The sequence below is a fragment of the Chelonoidis abingdonii genome, chromosome 9, assembly GCF_003597395.2.
Source record: "Chelonoidis abingdonii isolate Lonesome George chromosome 9, CheloAbing_2.0, whole genome shotgun sequence".
In the NCBI taxonomy this organism is placed as follows: Eukaryota; Metazoa; Chordata; order Testudines; family Testudinidae; genus Chelonoidis; species Chelonoidis abingdonii.
The window spans coordinates 70211926-70226325 of NC_133777.1; the positions used below are offsets into that span (position 1 = coordinate 70211926).

The 14400-nt window shown below is 45.4% G+C and overlaps 1 protein-coding gene across 1 annotated transcript in view; it reads right to left on the bottom strand.

The window, feature by feature from the left end:
* Positions 1–14227, bottom strand: part of FAH (fumarylacetoacetate hydrolase) — a 28027-nt gene extending 13800 nt beyond the window's left edge. Inside the window, exons 1-8 of the mRNA XM_032771886.2 lie at positions 14001–14227; positions 8948–9058; positions 7011–7132; positions 5254–5303; positions 3420–3510; positions 2830–2927; positions 2626–2678; positions 1661–1760 (exon numbers count right to left, since the gene is read on the bottom strand). Coding sequence (XP_032627777.1) covers positions 1661–1760; positions 2626–2678; positions 2830–2927; positions 3420–3510; positions 5254–5303; positions 7011–7132; positions 8948–9058; positions 14001–14081 — 706 coding nt within the window. The 5' untranslated portion in view covers positions 14082–14227. The remainder of the gene's footprint in view (positions 1–1660; positions 1761–2625; positions 2679–2829; positions 2928–3419; positions 3511–5253; positions 5304–7010; positions 7133–8947; positions 9059–14000) is intronic.
* Between the last annotated feature and the right edge of the window lie 173 nt (positions 14228–14400).

The following is a 14400-nucleotide window of genomic DNA, read 5'->3' on the forward strand; positions in this document are numbered from 1 at the left end:
AGGAGAGAGATAATGCACATAAAGATCAAATGGACCTCAGAGGAGGAGGACGGGTAACCGAGACTCTAGCTATCCCACAGCCCCACAGTTAGAAAGAGTATTGCATTTCTTAGCTTAGCTCCCAGACCTGATAAGGATCAAACACGTGTCCGGGTGTTCAGTGTCTATTCTCCGTCAAGAGTTTACTCCCCTCCGTGATAGGAAAAGGGGAAAAAATCGTTCTTGACTTTTTACTATGTCACCCAACATATACTGCGAACGTTGTGGTGGTAGACATGGTGCCTGCAGCATAAACGTAGCATCTCTTTCCACCTCCCCGCGGCAGATGGTAACAGTGCAGAAAGGACTGATAGCCGTCCTCGTCATCAGCCCGTGAGTGCTCTGCTGTCTCAGTGGGCTGGCCGGGGCGCCTGTGTAAAACATAGAAGGAGCTGTCAATTCCAGTAGATGGTATCAGAACGGCTGTAATATTCCTCATCATCACAAACCTGGGGCGAGCTTCCATCAGCCCCCCCGTTTCAAATGTAAAGAAGCTTCTTCCTGCCTGACTATCATGCAGCTGAGCTGCCTCCCCCTCATTTATCTCACTAAGAAGTCAGTGTTTTTATTCCCTGCATTCTTTTATTACACATCACACAAATGGGCGGGACACTGCACAGTGATACCCTAGGAAGGTGTACTGGGGGAGGAGGAAGCAACGGGTGGGTTGTAATGCAGGGCCCCCCTAGAATGGCATGCAGCTCATCATTTCTGCGGCGATCTGACACGGAGCGGCTGTGCTGCTCTGGTTCATCTCGTACACTGCTCCATAATTCCAGGCAGAACTGACTCTATGTTTAGATACCATAGAGGGATTGACTTGGGAGTCGAGTCCCATTTTATGTCTTCGCGCCCCGGCCGACCTCAGCCAGGGGCACCCATGACAGCCAGCAGACGTACGGAGAAACCTGGGTAACCGTCTCTGCTATCATGCAAAGGCCAATGATGCTCTGTGTAGCACTGCAGTACTTGCCGTGTGTTAGCAACTGCCTGTACGATATAGGGAACAGTAAAAAAAAAAAAAAAAAAAAAAAGAGCGAACCAGCTCCATGAGGTTGTCGTGCTATTGTTCTCCCAGACATCCAGGAAAAGGCCGTGAAATGATTTGTCTGCCGTGCTTTTCCCAGAGGAAGGAATGACTGATGACATTTACCCTGAACCACCCGCAACAATGATTTTTGCCCCATCAGGCACTGGGATCTCAACCCAGAATTCCAAGGGGTGGGGAAGACTGCAGGAACTATGGGATAGCTACAGAATAGCTGCCCACAGTGCAATGCTCCAGAAATCGACGCTAGCCTCGGTACATGGACGCACACCGCCGAATCAATGTGCTTAGTGTGGCCGCGTGCACTCGACATTATACAATCTGCTTTACAAAACCGGTTTATGTAAAATCGGAATAATCCCGTAGTGTAGACGTACCCTTAGTTACTACTGATCTGAGGTGGATTTGAACCAATGCCTGAAAGTTGTAGACTGTATTCCACTCCCACTACCCTCGGCCCATCAGTGTCCTGAGTAGTTTATATTTCGATCATTTAAAACAAACAACAATATCTATCAATACTATGTAACAGCAAAAAGCATTCTCCCCGGGAGTCAGAGTAACACTTATTACCACTCCAGTCGTTCATAAGGACCATTCCAAAAATGTGCTCATGAGCTTTGTTTATTGGGATAGGTTCCCCAAACTTGTTTCCGGGGCCTACGAAGAACGCCTGAAATGGAAAAGAAAATGCTTTAACCAAGTCAAAGGTTTGAAAATAAAACCTTTGTTTACACCAAGACAAATCCCCTGCAGGTAGTGCTAAGACAAGACAGACAGAGTAGAATGTGATTTTACTTGCTTTCCGCCTTAACTTTAACTGGAATCTCCTTGTGTACATGAAACAAGAGTTACAGCTTTTCCCTTTCCCTATGCGAGAAAGCAGGGTTGAACCACCTGAATAGCAGTGAGTTGATAAGAATCAGTCAAACTCAGGGCCTGCATTTGCCAAAAGGGACTCATTTAAACTGTAGCTGCCACATGGGCAGAGCTATAGCTAGCACATTAAGAAATATGATCAAGTCTCCCTGTGCAGAGGTTCTAAGTTCCTGGAACACAATCTTATGCAGCGAACTCTGTGCTTCCCATTTGCCTAACCAAGGAATCTTCCCTTCTCTCCATCCCTCTGCCACCTCCGCTTAGACCTTTGAGGCTACAGCTGATTAGGTTATCAGCTTAGAGACTGGTTAAGGGGCAGGTCATGGGCTAATAGAAAATGAATATATTCAGTATTTCCCACAACAGTCTCACTAAAATACACCCTACTTACCAGTCCCCATTATGCAGCCACTGTCTTTCATACCCCTTGAACTGGAACAATACTGGAGAGAAGTTAGCCTAGAATTGCATTTTCCCATGCAATGCTTAGGCATTGAATTCTCCCCTTTGAAGCAAGTTCTACAGCAGGCAATATACCACCCAGAGGGAGGTGCTAGAAGACTGTATATAACCGATGTTATGAAAACATAACAGGACAAGCTCAACTTTTTACTCTCTTTTATTAAAGGGAAAGTTGCAATACAATAAATACATCCTACCATTTCTAATTCAATGTCCAAAAGTTTGCAAGCATCAAACACTGGAGGTTTAGCTGTGAATTAAACAGACAGAAAGGTGCATTATGAAGCTAAAAACAAACAAGCAATGAAGCTAGAAAAGACAAGAGGCGGCCAAACATACTCCAATGCCATGCTGCTCACTAAGGAGAACAGCACATTTCAATGGCATGACCAGGAACTCACCATCGTCAGGTCGCATCTGCCCCACTGGTCTTTGAATTGGTGTCCCAGTCACCACAACCGAAGATGCACGGCCATGGTAACCAACGGGTAAGTGCAACCTTGTTAAAGCAAAGCAATGATTGTGTATTAAATGCTGTATTACAGTCACCAGAACCATGCACCGTGGAAGCTCCAAGCACTCTTCAGTAAGTTACTAAGTTTCCCCTGTTATCTAACTACTTTTCTGAATATTTTTCTCCTCTGAATGGTGCATCCAGATTTATTTACTGACACGCAATCATTGGTTTCTTGCTATATGCGAAAAACCAACTCTCAGACGAAACAGTCTCTGAATCAGAGACTGTTTCAACTGACTGCTCGCAGTCGCTCCTTTCTACAACAACTAAACACTGCTCAGACATAGTGGGGAATGGAGACGTGGAGTTTCAGACACTGCGGGACAGGTCCTCAGCTGGTATACATCATCATAGCTCCATAGCTGAGCTATATGTACACTAACTAGAAATCTTTTTTTCCCTGTAAGGTTATACAGGCCTTTGCAAAACGCATAAAACATGACATATGTGAAAACAAATAACTGAACTACGAACCAGTTAGGCATCAAAGCATTCTCTTTCCCTCTGAACATGATCCCAACATTCGTAGCATGTTCCCTTGAAGAATAGAAGTCAGTGTAGTCTCCTGGGAAAAAGAAAAGCAGAAAATATAGATCAACTATATGAAAGGCCCTTATCTAGTAGGACAAAGGAGCATAAACTTTCCACATTCTGTTGCCCTGAATAGGATGGAGGAGGAGAGAGAAGAAGAGGAGTTTGGAAACATGCAGCCACAAGATTGTAGTAATCATGCAGATAGTCTATAAGAGGGGACGGTTGCCAATGGCACATGGAGGGTAAAAGTTACACACTACAACTGTTATTTATCTATCTTTTTAAACTTGCAATGAAGAGCAGCAAGTAAAAATATCCTTTTAACCCATTAGCTACAAATATATGAACAAGCCACATGCTTTGTACAGTTTAACCATTTTCTATTGTCATTTTCATTTTGCTGATGCTATTGAGAATGCAGCACTGCTAACAAAGGAAAGGATTTTGTAAACAGGGCATCTACTGCCCCCTGGTGTCCTTTTTGGGAAATGGTTTGACTCACACTTCAATTACCTTGGTGGCCCTGATCGAACTCAAAATGTATCAAGTGGGAATGAATACCACCAAAGATAAGAGACTTTCCTCCCCTTCCTGGCTCCACTCTTACCTGTTGAGCCCACCCATGGCTTCAGGTCCCCAGTCTAGCACCTGTTCCAAAGTTACTGACAGAAACAGTGTTGCCAATTCGTGTGATTTTATCACACGTCTCACACGATTTTGTTATAGCCCCAGCTCCTGGAGTCAGGTGATTATGTGAGACTCACAGTTTTCATTTAAAGAAAAAAGGCTTCCCCTTATAGTTGCAGAGAAAGGCTTAAAATTTGACTCACATGCACCATAAAGGCTCAAAACCCAGAAGGCAAATAAACAGAACACCACAATATATTTTTTTTTTAAACTTTCATGATTGCTGGTGCCTGACCTGTTTGAATGTTTGGGCTTGGTAGTATTACAGAAGAACTTGCAGGCTACAGTGGCAGAGATAGTTTTTGAAATTCAACTGGTCATTAGTTAGAAACAAGGCTGATTTCACTCCATCTCCCTTCCTTGGTTTGTATTTATCAGCTCTGTTAAAATCAATCCCTCCAAAAAACACACACACACACACATAAGTCTTGCCTCTTCCTTCACCTGAAGGTCATAATGTGTGTGCTCACATACCATAGTGACAGACAATCTTATAGAAATAGATGGAAATGGTTGCTCTGGTGCTTTCCAGAATTGTCAGACTTAACCTAATGAGAACTGCTAGTCCCCCAGGCACCCAGCCTCCATAAACCCAGGACCTTCAGGAGTCACCTTGAAACCTCAGTGCAAAATTCAGCCCAGTGCTCACTCTTAGGGCAAGCGTGACATTACTCTGGTAGGGAGGATCTAAATGGCAAAACTGAGCCTTAAGTTATTTGTAGTTACATGACACAGTGTTCTGTAGTCGAGATAATCATCTGCCTAAATAAACGGGCTTTAAGCCAGTGGGGTCATATGGGCCTTTGCAGACATAGTTCTGACTTCAGGGATTATGTGGCACTAAGGAACCTTGATTTGATTAAGATAGTAAAAGTTGCTTCCGGAGACCTTACATCTATGTTAAAATATGGCACACGCATGTTTTATTTGTGACATCAGAGATGGTGCCTGCAGTTAACCATCTGTAATATCTACTTTACATCCATTTCTTGTCACAGCCACAATCTGACCATCCGGAATATTTGGGGCATGTGGGACTCTCAGTGGATACAAGCAAATCGTGTAGATATCAGTTCAGGAGACTTACCGATTTTAGCTGGAAGATGCATTATAGCAGAGGCCTGAGGTACAAATGCTCTAAAAATACAAAACAAAGATTACAAGTCTCAAAAAGACTGATGTTACCCTGGGCTGGCTTAGAGGAAGTTCAGTCTCTTTTTGCACTAACTATGTTCTGGCATCTGCTCTGAAAAATCTTGCCTTGCTGCAATTCTGCGCTAGCTCACAGTCTATAAAGTGAGGGCACCGGCTACTATTGCACTGATGATTCTACAAGCTCCTGTGAGGAAACGTACAATAGAGCACTGGAAGGGTTCCATGCCTGGCAGATCTCACTCTTTTCCTACATGGGAGGAAATGCATCCATTGGGATGCACTGACAAGTGTGTGTGTGTGTCCTCACTGCCCTCTTCTGGATGGAAGGTGTGATCACACTTGTTTTAGATTCAGTTGCTCTCCTGCAGGAGGCCTAGAAACAGCCTTTACTGACAGCTGTAAAGCTCAAAAGGTCTCTCCTTAGTACAGGTGTTAAGACACCCTTGTTTTCTGACCTCACAAGTGCTAAACCTTTCAGGACTCTGGGGGTACATCTACACCGCAATAAAACACCCACAGCTGACAGTCTCACGGGGCTCGGGCTGTGAGGCTATCAAATTACAGTGCAGATATTTGTGCTTGGGCTGGTGCTCAAGCTCTGGGACCCAGAGGATCTTGACTGCAATTTTATAGTGCTGCCTCCCCCTGCAATCTTGAGTCAGCTGACATGGGCCAGTGGCAGGTGTTTTATTGCAGTGTAGACATACCCTGACTTTCATGCTGCATGCATGGGATTTATGGGACCAGGGCTGGCCTCACGCATAGGTGACCACCCTCTTCCCACAGCCCCTCCCACCCCACCCCCAGGCCCCTTTAACCCCCAGGCGCTGGGCCCAGAGCCAAGGAGAGGAAGGGTTAGGGGCACCCTGGCCGGAAACTCCTATGGTGCACCAGGCTCCACTTGCTAGTCCTGATGGGGCGGAGAGGGACAGGACTTCCTCTTCCCCTGCACTGGCCATACCCAGGGCTGAGTCAGACCCACCTCTGGGACCCTCCCCCAGCTGCATGAAGCTCTGAATGCCTTCTTCCCCTGCTTCCTGCCCCCATCACTCCCCATCTGTGGGGGGGAGGGGACACTGTACGGGGAGCTGCCCCTGCGTTTGCCCAAGGCACCATTTTCCCTAATGCCTGCCCAGCATGGGACTATATGGGTATCTATGCAGCCAGCTCCAATTTCATTACAGCAAGGAACCCACGTGAAAGTTTACCTCAGGTTGATACTGTATTGTGCCTTCTAAGTTTACAAAAGGCCTTGAGAGCTACACAACAACAGATCCATCTCTCCAGAGCTATGTTAAATATTTATACAAGGCCACTGTTAAATGAAGCATCAAGGAAGGGAGAGAAGACTGGAACTGCAGTGACATTCAACTACTCTTCTCCAGGGAACTGGGCTCTCTGCCAGCGAGGCTAGAACACCTCTTTAGGTGATGCACTGATTGCTTCTGTTTACACTCCAGCAGCTTCTAACAGTAGTGAGCAATAGCTCCCAAGCCTCAACAATAATAGCAATCACTCTGCTCCTCTCCTCCAACTCTTCGGGAATATCTCCTCCAGCTGGGAATAATACCCCAGCTCAAAATACAGACAGACCCTGAGAAGGCTGAAGAGCCAAATAAAAGTGCTTTGTACATGTGATGAGGAACCACAAGTGTTACTCGAGTCACTTCCAGCTCCCGAATGCCTCACCTTTTCCGTAGCTCAGAGTTTTCTCTCAGTGTTGGCTCATTGGCTGACAGTAGCTTTTGGAGAAACATTCTAGCTTCCTTCCAAGCTTCATGGTCCAATCCCATGAAGTCATTAAGGGCTGGCTAAAATACAGTATAAAGACAGAGATGTGTGAGTGAACATTTATTTTCTCAGCTCCATTTGCTGTACGTGTCGGGTATCTGCTGTGTTACCAGTACTGAGATTAAATTACTAATCCTGAGGTAACAGGCAGCTCCGTGTGCAGAGACTCTGCCTATCATGATCATTAATATGGTCTCACTGTTTCTTTGTGCTCCCCCACTTGTCAGCCAGTTGTGACAAAGTTCCTCCTCCACCTTGATGGGTCCTGCGCTTATTGGTGGATTTGTTCACCTCAGTGATCTTCCCTTCTTGTGGAACCCACAGTCTGAGTCAGCTCCCCTGCATCTGATCAGTGAGTTGGGAGGTTTGGGGGGAAACCAGGCCCGCCCTCTACTCCGGGTTCCAGCCCAAGGCCCTGTGGATCGCAGCTGTCTATAGTGCCTCCTGTAACAGTTGCAGACAGCTACAACTCCCTGGGCTACTTCCCCATGGCCTCCTCAAAACACCTTCTTGATCCTCACCACAGGACCTTCTCTCTGGTGTCTGACATGCTTGTCTCCTCAATCCTCAGCAGTACACTCTCTCACTCTCAGCTCCTTGCGTTCTTGCTCCCAGCTCCTACACAAGCTCCTCTCCTCTTTGCCTGACTGGAGTGAGCTCCTTTTTAAAGCCAGGTGCCCTGATTAGTCTGCCTTGATTGCGCTGCAGGTGTTTCTAGTATTAAAGTAGCTATCTCTACTGCCTTCTAGAAAGATCTTAATTGGCTCCAGGTGCCTTGATTAACCTGGAGCAACTGCCATTTGGTTACCAGGGTACTAGGGATTTGTTTAGCCTGGGGCTAACATACCTGTTTCTCAGTACTTTACTGTAGCCATCTGGCCTTGCCCCATCACATAGTATACATCTATCATCTCTTGTCTCATACTTAGATTGCAATCTCTTTGGGGAAGGGACTACGATTTTCTACAGCACTTATCATTATAGGGTCCTGGTCTGTGAGAGAGGCACCTAGGTGCTCCTGCAAACCAAATAAATCTAATAAATAAAATCATCATCCACCTAGATCTTCAAACACCATGGAAGCTTGCAACGACAAGACTAGTTGTGATCAGAGATATAAATTATATTCACGCCCATGCAGAAAGCCTGCAAGGTCTATGTACCACTTAAATCCCACTTAATCCAAGTTGTTTCCTTTTGGAGATTCCTCCTCATGAAGATGCCAGAAATGTAGGTGTTTAAGTGGAACTGGAGTTGTGTATAAACCTTGGTATTGGCCCTCTGAACTAGGTGGATTTCACTCCAGAATGCACTTCTTAATCAGATGAAAGAAACCTTTAGGAGAGCTCATTTATTTTACTACTTTCGAAATTTTAATTGCGGGTGCTCTTTGTGAGTGGCTCCATTCCTAAGTGATGTAGGTTCCAATTCAGTAAAGTGCGCGCCCCCCCATGCCTGCCTGTGCTTTGCTGAACTGAGGCCATAGTTAGACCATCTAACACACTGCTTCTGATTGCTGCAGAATCAACTGGGCAGCAGTGTGCACACATTGCCAACCCAGCACTGTTACACTCCAGTTTTAAGCCAGTAATTCCATTTAGCAGAGTTACACTGACATAAAACAAGACCACCACAATGGTGAATGAATCCCAATCCCCCTCTACCCTCCCCCACCCTTTAAAAAAAAAAAAAAATGAGGGGCAAACCAGCAACTCAGGCACTCAGCTGTAAGCTACCACAATGCTCTTGAACTGAGCCTGGGTCACTAAAATTTCATATGACATTCCATTTAACACATGGTAGAGATGGACATTGTCAAACTGTATGATAAATACCTGGTCAAAGACATCCTGATGCTTGGAAAGGGCTGGTCCACTGAACAGATGTTTAATAGCACTCAGATCCAATATCTGGTCTCCAATTGCCACCCCAATTCTGTGCTTAGGCTACAATGGGAAAAAAAATGTTTGTACCTGTGGCCAATAATGCTCCTATGAGGGTTCTGGGGAAAAAAACATTGGAGTACAAGGCATTTAAGTGGGGCAGGAGTTGAGGAGCTACATTGGTGCCTCCTTTATCATAGTTATAATTAATGGACAAAGGCTGCTGATTTTAAAATCTAGGAGGAAGGCAGGAGAAGCTGCTTTATCTTTTTTTTTGGCAAATTCCTCACAGGTTTTGAGGGTGGAAGGACATCCTTCCACCCCAACCTTCCAGGGGTGCAGTAAGGGGAGGATATTGCCCTTCCCCCCGACTATCTATCCATGGTACTCATATGCCCCCCAATCACCATAGTATCAGAGGGCCTCACAATCTTTGTGGGTTTATCCCCTCACCCCCATGGGAGGTAGAGAAGTGCTATTATCCCCAGTTTACAGATGAGGCAGAGAGAAGCTAAGTGATTGCCCAAGGTCACAAAGGAAGCTTGTGGCAGAGCAGGGGACTGAATTTGAGTTAACCAAGTCCCAGGCTACTGCTCTTATCACTGATCCATCCTTCCACATGGGAAGGAGGAAAGGCTGGTGTGGAAGGTTCCCTCCATGTGTAAAGAAATTAAAATAAAACCCCAAAACCTGCTCATCTGTGACAGTTTTTATAGGACCTACACAAACTCTGTTCAGAGCTTGCACTGCTACCTTTGCAGTGACACAGACCACATCCTCCCTAGCACAGCTGTGCTGAAATCATAAAGATGCTTTGGCATTACAAATTAGTGAATTTAAATGAAATACAGCCATAGTAACCAGTTTCATCCCAAATAAAAGTACAGATATTCAATTTTGTCTCAATGAAAATAGAATAAAACCAGTACGGATTTAAAAACAACTGCTTTTAGCCTTTTTTCTTTGAACAAGACCCCAAATCTGATTTGCACAAAAATAATCCTAGATGTTTGTTCAGCAAGCATTCCTGCCAGAAAAATCTCAGAGCTGGACAAGTTAATTTGTAACCTGTAGCCCTAAATAAAATCAGTTATTTTTACTGATTATTATAATATTGTGATGGGACATTAATTTCCAAAAGGTATAAAAATCATATTAATCAGCTTTTTTAAAAAAAATTGAGATATTTGCGCAATAAAGATGAGTTACCAGGGAGGGAAAAAGTGCATGAGGCAGTAACACACATCTGGGAACAGATTAAGGGCATGTCAGCACTGCAGTAAAACACCCATGGCTGGCCCATGTTAGCTGGCTCGGGCTATAAATTTGCAATGTAGGGTTAAACTGGCTCATGTTAGCTGGGTCAGGCTAGAGCCTGGGCTCTGGGACCTTTCCCCACTCATGAGGTCCCAGAGCCAAAACTTCCAAATCAGCTAACAAGGGCCAGCTACAAGTGTTTTATTGCAGTGTAGACATACCCTTGGTTTCATCATCCAGCTTTTATCTTTGCAAAACACCAGATAATTAGAGCCGAGACTCTACTATGCTTAAATTCATTTTTAAATTACTACTGATAGGCAAAAACAATGCTAGAGACTGACTGAGAACCATTACCATGACTCTGCAATGTCCATTAACCATTGATAATCCTCCAGCTTCTCTGTTTCCAGAGGTATCTGCTTGCCAGCTCTCTCTTTTATGGGTGTGTGTGGTAGTGTGTATGTGTGGGGCGGGGTGTTTCAGAGGCTCCTGTATTTCATTTCTAAATTGCATCAGATTACATTCACATGTGCACAACAGCAGCATTGAACAGTAAATTGAAGGTATGTGATATGATTTTCAAAAGGAGTCTAAGGGAGTTAGGGACCCAGTTCCCATCGATTAACCCAGGCCTGCACGACATGCGGCCTGCGGAGCCTCACTATGCAGCCCGCGGGAGGATTTTAAATCCCCCGCACATGGTGCTCTGCGGGCAGCCCAGAGCCCTTTGAATCCCAGCTGCGGCAGGAAGTCAGAGAGCGCTGGGCTGCCCGCAGAGATTCTCAGCCATGTCTGGGATTTAAAGGGCTCACAGCTCCCCGCGGCTGTGGGCAGCCCAGAGCCCTTTGAATCCCGGCCCACGGCTGCTAATTGCCCCCTCCCCGGACCCCTGCCCCAACTGCCCCCCAGGATGCCACCCTCTATCTAAATGCTGCTGCTCTTTGTCACCCGATTGCCCTCTCCTGAAACCCCCTCCCGAGACCCCTGTCCCTAACTGCCCCTTGGGATCCCAGCCCCTATCTAAGCCTCTCTTCTCCTTGTCCCCAACTGCCCCCTCCTGAGACCCTCCCAAATTTCCCCCAGGACCCCACCCCCTCTGTCCCCTGATAAACCTCAGGGACTCCCTTGCCTATCCAACTGCTGCCTGTCCCCTGACAGCCCCCTGAACCTCCACCCCATCCAACCCCCACTGCTCCCTGTCCCTTGACTGCCCCCAGGAGCCCACTACCCCTTCTCCAACCCCCAGCCCCCTTACTGTGCCACTCAGACCAGCGTGTCTGGCTCCATGTAGCTCCAGACACGCTGCTGCCATGCTCCTCTGCAGAGCCCACAGCCCCACCCCCGCAGCACCTGCCTTCCAGATTTGAACACCACAAAATTCAGGAATGCTCAAGCTCAGTTTGGGCAGCTGTTACTTCATTTCTCCCAATCAAATATACTGAACCACTGTAACTTGCTGTAAAAAAAGGTAAGATAAAATTGAGCAAGAAATGCTTGTTAGGGCTGGAATTGCTATTTTCAACAGCCATTGCCTTTTTGTTTGTTTAAAAGGAAGACAGTGATATTGCATTGGCAAATTCCCCATAGAAAGAAAGAGTGGAACAAAAGAATAATAAAGGCACCTCAACTTTTCCTCATTTATGGAGGACCGGTCTTATAATATGCATCCAGATATCCCCAATCACACAGGCTGAAAATTGTTCCACTTTACTGCAGTTCTGTAATCATATGGGAACCAATCCTGTTGTGTTTTGTGCACATCCAAAATTCTCGCTGAATGACCCGCCCTGGAGCGTTACCAGTGACCAGGGCTGGGGCGGCAGAGGTGTCGTGTGTGGGGGGGGACCACTGGTGGGGGCAGAGCCCAAGGCTGGGAGCAGTGGGGTGGGGGAGGCAACTGGTGGGGAGGAAAGGGGGAAGCGCCAGTGCTGGAGCAGCAGGGGTGAGGAAGCCCAGGACTGGGGCAGCATGGGGGGGGGGACAAGGGGAAGCCTAGGGCTGAGATGGGGGAGACAATTTTTTTTTTTTGCTTGGGGCAGCAAAAAAAAAACCTAGAGCCCGCCCTGCTGGGTTCCCCCAGCCGCCGAAGCCCCGGGCCCTTTAATTTGACCCTGAGGGCTTCCAGCCACCTCTTCAGCTGGGAGCCCCCGCTTGATTTAAAATAAAGTATCACTTCCCCACCCCCAACCTTCCTTTTTGGCCCACAGCTGTTTTGGTGGGGCGGCTGTTTTCTTTGGAATAATGTGGCCCTCGCCGCTTTATGAGTTGTGCAGGCCTGGATTAACCCAATTAGGCTTCTTTCAAAACCCTAATCATGTTTTTCTTCTATGGCAAGAAAATATAAGTGTTGCTGTAGCTATGTTGGATCCAGGATATGACAGAGAGAAGGTGGGTGAGGACATAGCTTCTTCAGGTCAACTTCTTCAGACCTGAAGAAAAGCTCAGTGTAAGCATGAAAATTTCTCTCTTTCATCAACAGAAGTTGGTTCAATAAAAGATAGGACCTTATCCACCATGTCTCAGAAAATATAAAGTTCCACAGTGTGGTCCCTGCACATATGCACTGAATGGAACATTAAATATGTAGAATAATGGTTTTCAGCCTGGAGTCATTTGCAGACTACTACAAAATTTCAAATGGATGTGTGGACGCCTTCGGAAATTTTAGACATAGTCTGTGAACTCCCAGGAGTTCATGGACCACAGGTTGAAAACCACTAATATTGAAGATACAGAAGAGACTTGACTTGCCCAAGTCACTCAGCTAGTCAATTACAGGGTTAGGAACAGAACCCAAATCTCCTGACTCCCAGTCTTAGTTAGTGAAAAATGAAGAGTAGGCCCTTAATTTATAGGATTATAATTGTGGCCCTGCAGACCACTATCATGTTTAAAACAAACCTTACTTGAAAAGATATTTAGCTTGGAAGGATTAGATTTTTTAATCAGTAAATGTCAGTAAACATCAATTCCACTGTACATACAGGAAATGACAAAAAGATTTCATCAATAGTTGAAATTTACTGACAGGCAAACTAAGAAAAATGCCGCTTGAGAGCTTATTAAAATTTTATTTAAGGATATTGACTGTGTATATTGACAATTTCTGTTTTAATGGTTATAAAACTAACTAACTATCTCAATATCTACTGTGAAAGCCTAATTATTTTACACAGTGATTATTTCTTTTATCAAATTTAGCTTTCAGATACATCAATTCATATGGCTTACAATGAACATTTCGCAATACAACTAAGATTAGTAGTATATAGGATAAAAGTTAAAATGGGCCTTTGAGAGAGAAGAGGAAGGAAGGGTTAAACTCAGCCATAAAAAAGATGATAAAAATGGAGCTGGTAAAGAAAAAAAGTGAAAACTTTATAGCATACAGAGGCATGAAGAAACACAGACTTTTATACTCAAAAGCAGAAAATATATTAAGTCCATATTACATACATATAAAGTACTTATAGAAAATATTACTGTTCTTTAAAGAAATAGCCTTCAGGTCATCATCAAATTAAGAAAAGACAGTACATATGCTGAAGCTTCTTAGTGCAATCCGCTAACCCCTAAGATTCTCAGCCTGGCAAGCCTTTCCTGTCCCCGGCCTCTGGGGATCATCACACAGCATCTGAAAAACAATCTTTTCTCCTCATTCATAGCTTCTGAACTTCAGAGCAAAAGATTCACCCACAACAGCAGCAATCTTTGCAACACAAAGACAAAGCAGCAGATAACTCACCTTCTCCTCGGTAGAGAAAACCCCATAGGGAAGGTTCTCAAGAGGGAAATTTGAGTTCTCTTCTATCTGGATGAAAGACATTTTGAGCTCAAGCAGGGCAAGCTGTGGTGCAAACACACTCCCAGCTCAGCTACAATCACACCAAGAGAGCCTCCACATGTTGCATTAGACAATGTGGATCTGTCGGCCTACCCTCTTCTTCAACCTCAAACCAACCAGAAGCCGCTCTCCAGCCCACTCCCTTCAGCCCTGCTCCTGCTTGTAAGCTAGATGGTTAATTAATACCAGAGTTCTGCATGACTCAGCAGCAGGGGCCTCTCTGCACCATTAACCGTTTCTGGCTAGCCTCTGTAGAGGAGTATATTGCATGGTTACTGAGGGGAAGGCTGTTCCCCCTTCC